The following is a 6,000-nucleotide window of genomic DNA, read 5'->3' as shown; positions in this document are numbered from 1 at the left end:
CTTCCACCCGACCTTTACTTTAAGCACATGTTCACCACACTTGGGCTGTGGAGACTCTGTTAGTAATATTTTGCCATCTCTGAAGGCCTAGAAATACATCTGGCTTTTCTATCCTTTTCTCTGTTTTCAGAGAATAACCATTAGAGAAGGGATTAGATTGAGACAGTGTCAGAATCTGGACAGAGACCAGGAAAATAAGTACCAAGAAAATAATATAAATAAAAATGAATACAAACTGGGTCAAATCACTGTTTACACCATCGCCCCCCTCAAAAACCAGATGAAGTCTGTTCCTGAATAGAACTGGGACGCTTCCAACTTCAGTCTTTGTGGGGTGGGGTAGGGTTATGTTCAGAATTACAACACACTGTTGTAGAACTGCTCATTACAATCGAGGCATTGAGTGCAGTTATTTATGAGCATTTACTCTGTACAGAAGGCGCTGTACCTTCCACAATGCAGTGTTCTCACCACTAAGGAGGTGCTTCTCATTGCAAGCCCAAGATGATTCATGCATCTAACAGACACAGAGCACTTACTATGAGACAGGTGCTATGCCAAGAACCAAATATTCAAAGTAGAGCACAAAGTCATCTCTGTCTCCACAGGGCTTGCAGTCCAGCAGAAAGTGTTCCTGCTCTGTGTTGACACACGAGTTCTTGAGCGCCTCTGAGGGCAAGAAAATTCTGTTTGCCATTTTATTTGCAGTGTATGATTTTGTGTCTAGCACATGGGAGATCCTTAACAACCTCTGCTAAATAAATGTGTTTATGATTCAGTGTCTGCCTTGTGCTAGGAATCATGAAATAATTGTCATCAAGGGCTAACACTGATTCTCTGAGCTTTTACCACAGCTGGATGCAACCGTTATTATTTTTACCTTCAAAATAAGGTAGCCACTTTACAAACAAGTTTTGTGTTGGATTTCTGTTACTATGATAAACACTTGAGATAATCAGCTTAGAGTGAGGTTTATTCCAGCTTATGGTGTTAGAGGTTTGGGTTCATGATGGATTTGCCCTATTGCCTTGTGCCTTCGGAAAGACATGATGGCCAGAGCACGTAGCAAAGCAAACAGGTAAGTGAAGGAGAGAGAGAGAAAGGGACTACATCCCACAGCCCTGTTCACGGACACACCCCCAAGACCTAAAGACCTGCCGCAAGGCCTCATCCCTTAAGGTTCCCACCACCTACCAACAGCTCCAGCTTGGGGACTAAGCTTTAACCAGGCATCTGGGGGACAATGTCAATCTAAGCTATAGCTGGGAGCACCAAAATTCTGTTTATTATGTGGGCTCATTTTTAGATGTCAGATATACCATTTCTAAGGACTGGAGCAATCCTTAGCGTAACATTAGTAAAAGGTAATGGTAGCTTCTTCTACTGAATTGTCACTTTTGATCATTACACGCTAGCCTCAGAATGTCTGTATACATATATTCTCATTTTATATGCACTAGTCTGCCTAACTACAAAATGTGCACAACCGGATGTTCATAATTTTCAGTAGCACATAGGTTAATCAAGAATTCTACTGAGTATAAATTCATTTTAATGTGTTTTAGAGAAAAATGTGATGACATATTAAATCAGCGATTTCATGGATAGTATCCATGTGGTTTGGGATGAGGCTAAGCTGTCTTCCACCCCTAAATAACCTTATTTAAACACAGTTTAAAGAAAAGAGTCACGATTATAACAGCACAAGTGGTGTCTGGATAGGACAAAGTCATGAAGGCGGTGTATAAGATGTGAAATTCAGGTTCCTCCCCTCGAGGGACACTGAAAGCCAGTGGCGGAGACAGAGGAGCAGGCAGGAACTCTGTGTCTGTCCCCAGGCTGAAGCGAGACCCGGGTTCAGATCCTAGCTCTCTCTCTGTTTTCCTCTCTGAGTGAGGCAAATCAGTTAGCCTTCAAAGTCCAGCCTTTCTCATCTGCAAAACATGGATAATGGACATATCTACCTCATGGTAGCAGAATTTAGAATGAAATGCAGAGGGCTGGGGATTTAGCTCAGCGGCACAGCGCCTGCCTGACAAGTGCAAAGTAGTGAGTTCAATTCCCAGTACCGGAAAAAAAACCCAAAACAGAAAATACTAGAATGCAGTGCAGGTACTTTTGGTATGAAAAGCCGTGCCAAGACCTCTCCTGTGACTGCAGATGGGTTTTATCTCATGTGCCAGTCTGAAGGATGGGAAGAAGCTGCCTGCGGCACCACACTGACAAATATTTGAGGCTTCACGGGGAAGGGACTAACGCCTGCTGGGTGTCTCCCTCCACACTCTTTCCTGGTACGGTGCTCTGTTGCTATCCGCCTGCGGTCCCACTGACTGGCTCTGAGAAGCCCAGTCCCACAAAGCCCAGTGAGGAGGACAGGGGAACACCGAGTAATTCGACTGATTGGTTTCATTTTACATCGACTTATTCAAATTACTAAAATACTGAGAGAAACATACCATCATCTGAGATGAAGACTTCCACTTTGAAATTAACATGTGGCATAAAAGCCTTTCACACTAATCACGTGTTTTCCGTACCTTTGTAGTTACTCACCTATGAAGGGTAGCAATCTAGACATTTCAGTACGGTGGTTCAGTAAACTGACAGTTGTCTGATTTTCACAAAGAAGCAGGAAGAAGGCACAGGGTGAAATAGAAGAGAGGAAAGTAGGGGAGAAGGGAGCACAGCAAATATGCACCCCAGACAGTGCAGGCTGAGCTCGGTCCGTTGTCGTCTGATGGTTCTGAGCTGTTCTCCCAACTTCCTAAGTTCTCAAGAGCAGAAAACATGTCCAACCCCAGCGGACTCTGCCCAGGTGTTTGCTCCAGTTCAAGCAGAGAGAAAACAGGTGGTCACAAGCAGATCACTAGCCACAGGGAGCAGGGTGGAGTGACAACTTCAACGTGTCCTTTCAGGAGACGGCGGACCCCACCCCTCCACCAGCACTGGGGCCGCTCTCCGCCAGCAGCTCCCGCTCCGTCTTGCCGTCATCCTGGTACTCGTCGAGCCATCTGCAGGGAAGGAGAGGAAATAACTGATGACAGAGAGTCCTAAAAAAAGCTTTTCTCTCAGTGAGGAAAGCAAAATAGAGAACGGATTAAGGAGGACTTCAAGGAGACGCTCACACTATTTCAAAAGCACTTAAGATCTCAAGTTACACCAAACTGTCTTTCCCGCAAACCTTTGCCCTACATGCAAGTTGCCGAGTCACACTGCTCCACTCCAAAATTTTGATTTGTAGAAAAACTCTTTGACAACATTACAAACACTCTACAATATCTGCAAGTGAAAAAATATCTCTCATTTAGAGTGTTCTTTGTGGTAGATTTTATCTCTACTGTCATATGACTGACCGGCAAATACAGAAAGTGGCCAAACTCTCAGACTCTATTAAAGTACCCTGAAAGGAAAATAAAACATGACCCACTTTGTTAAAAAAAAAAAAAAAAAAGAACAGAAAAGAGGCGAAATTAATTTTAAAATTTTTCATTTTCATAATTTCAAAGATTATTCCAACAATCAATATAAGATGTGTGACATGACTTTTTAGGCTACATCTTTGGGATGTAGTGTGTGTCTTACACCTACAGCGCGTCTAGTTCAGATGAGGCACAGCTGCAAGTGTAGTAGATACACACGGTTCTGCCTCGCATGTGGGACTGGAGAGTTCTGCAGCTGGACGTGCCTTTATCTGAATCCTGTCTCCACTAATTAGGTCGGGTAAGCAATGAATCCTCTTTGTGCCCCCGCCTCCTTGTCTGGGAAGCAGGAATATCTCAGAGCCCACCTACAGGTTTGCCGAGAGGATGCAACGAGTTCGTATGTGCAGTTCTGAGTGCTCTGTGATGCCCGCTCCTACGTAAGAGCTCAGTAAGTGCTGCTGTGGACGCCGCTCTGACTTTCCCGCCAGCAGCAGCAGAGAAGACAGCCGTGCGAACCTTGCAGGCACCATGACACGAAGAGACCCCTCTGCTGTTGTTTACCTCTGCAATAAACTTACCCATAATCTCTTTCTCAGAGATCTTTTCTTCTCATGATTAGCAGGAGTCTTGAATTTTAAACAGCTCACAAACATGGCTGAAAACCAGATTCTAAAGTATCCAAAATCGAAGTAGAATACTCTGACCAATTTTACAGCAAATACAGCATTTTGTGCCAGCATCTCTGCCTTCAAGGGTAATTCACAAAGGCACGGCAATGTTATGGAAACAACAGGTTGCTGGATCATGGATTAAAATCCTTCCGAGGGCCAAGCGACACACAGACCCCGCACTCCAGGCACCTTCTCTTAGTTTGGCATGTCATTCACCTCGCAGACATCAATTTGGCTTTTGCTTTGCTTCGTTTTGTTTTTGTTTTTCTGTTAAATGAGGCACAGGACTAAATGTAATCCCTGGCTTTTCCTACCTTGGATGAAATACCAGGAAAACTCTCTTTCCATATTTATCTAACCATGGGCCCTCAGATAAAGGATCAAGGAAAACTTTAAATTGCCATCATTGCATTAATGATAGCAGTGCAATGGTATGCTTGCGTGCAGTGTTCAATATCACGCAGTGTGATACAATAAAACATCTTCATCTGCATCATTTATTTCCCATAGATTCCATTCCAAGGTTGTCATTATTCTGAAAGGTAGGAATCAGCGACTTCCACCTTGATTTTGTATGCTTTTGTCTTGCCAGTGAAATTGACTCTGGCTATGAAGCTAATATGACATTATTCCCCACTTTGACTGATACTGAATTTTGTTAAATGTGATGCATTTAGAAAGAGAATCATATTTCATTTCCTGCTTACATTATTTCATAGTCACCATCATGTTGAAATGAAACTACATTGTATAATATGAAACACGGCTTTGTGTGACGCCAGACCGTGCCTGTGATACAGAATCAAATGTGTGCACACTGGCCAGTAGAGCAGCCTCTCACCATCTGTGTCTATTGAGCTAGTGCAACCAAGTGACTGATTTTTAGTTTGATTTTATTTTAATTAATTTGAATTTAATTAGCCATATGTGGCTAATGGCTACCATATTAGATTACATAGATACTAGATTTATTAAAAAATAAAAGTTAGTCAATTAGTTGGAAAATTCTAAGTACTTATGTGTGATTTAGAAATAAAGGTGACTTTTCTCTCATCACCTCCATGCATGGGCTTGTGTCTCAGTATTCCTTCAATTTGAAATTGTGACAATGACATTTACCACCCTGCAGCCTCTGCGAGATGCAGGACATTTTTGCCCATATTATGTAGATATTATTTGAACTCTTCAAATAATCCTGCGGAATAGGTATCATTACTATTATTTCACGTAAGAATAAACTGAAGTTGTGAGAGTTCATCTGTAGGGAGTTGTAATTCAAATCTAGTTCTGAAAAATGAAAATCTTTGCTCTTTTCAACCTTCATTTTTTAGTTAAAAGATTACTTGCAAAAATAAAAATATATGGTTCATTTTCAGAGCTTAAAATTTATGAAATGGCAATACCTATATTGCATATCTGCATTTTATTTTTTTACTAAGTTTATTGGTACAATTTATATATACATAATGATAGTATTCACCATAGGGAATTTGTACTTGTACATGATGTATCTTAATTCTTCTTCTTTGCCCAATCTCTTCCCTTCCCTTCAACCCCTCTATCCTTCCTTATTTACAAAGTTTTGTTTCTGATTTGTCCTTCTGTTTTTGAATGAATGAACTTTGACAAATAAAAAACAAACAGATCAGAACAGTGTTCATAAATTTTGTTTGCAGAGAATGGAGTGAATTATTAAATTTCACAAGAGTGGATATTTCCTAGAAACAAAAATAGCAAAGTAAGATCCAGTCAGTCAACCACTGTGCTTCTGTGCTGGTCTGAAAGAGTATACCTCACTTCAGGGAGCAGCGATGGCAAGACACCTGCTGAATTCAGAGCACATCCGGGTCTTCAGCTTCACTGAGAAACATCTGCCCTCCCTTACCTACCACCACAGGGACGCGCTT

General features: G+C 41.8%; 1 protein-coding gene across 1 annotated transcript in view; it reads right to left on the bottom strand.

The window, feature by feature from the left end:
• Nucleotides 1-966: 966 nt before the first annotated feature.
• The window catches only part of Rp1 (retinitis pigmentosa 1 (autosomal dominant)), a gene marked incomplete in the record, with an annotated part of 300,755 nt that continues 295,721 nt past the window's right edge, over nucleotides 967-6,000 (bottom strand). The window contains 1 exon segment of the mRNA XM_013520200.1: nucleotides 967-3,011. Within this exon segment, the coding sequence (XP_013375654.1) occupies nucleotides 2,912-3,011 (100 nt within the window).

Source organism: Chinchilla lanigera, unplaced genomic scaffold (assembly GCF_000276665.1).
Source record: "Chinchilla lanigera isolate Chin_1 unplaced genomic scaffold, ChiLan1.0 scaffold00053, whole genome shotgun sequence".
Lineage (NCBI taxonomy): Eukaryota > Metazoa > Chordata > Mammalia > Rodentia > Chinchillidae > Chinchilla > Chinchilla lanigera.
This window is presented reverse-complemented; position numbering and strand designations above follow the sequence as displayed.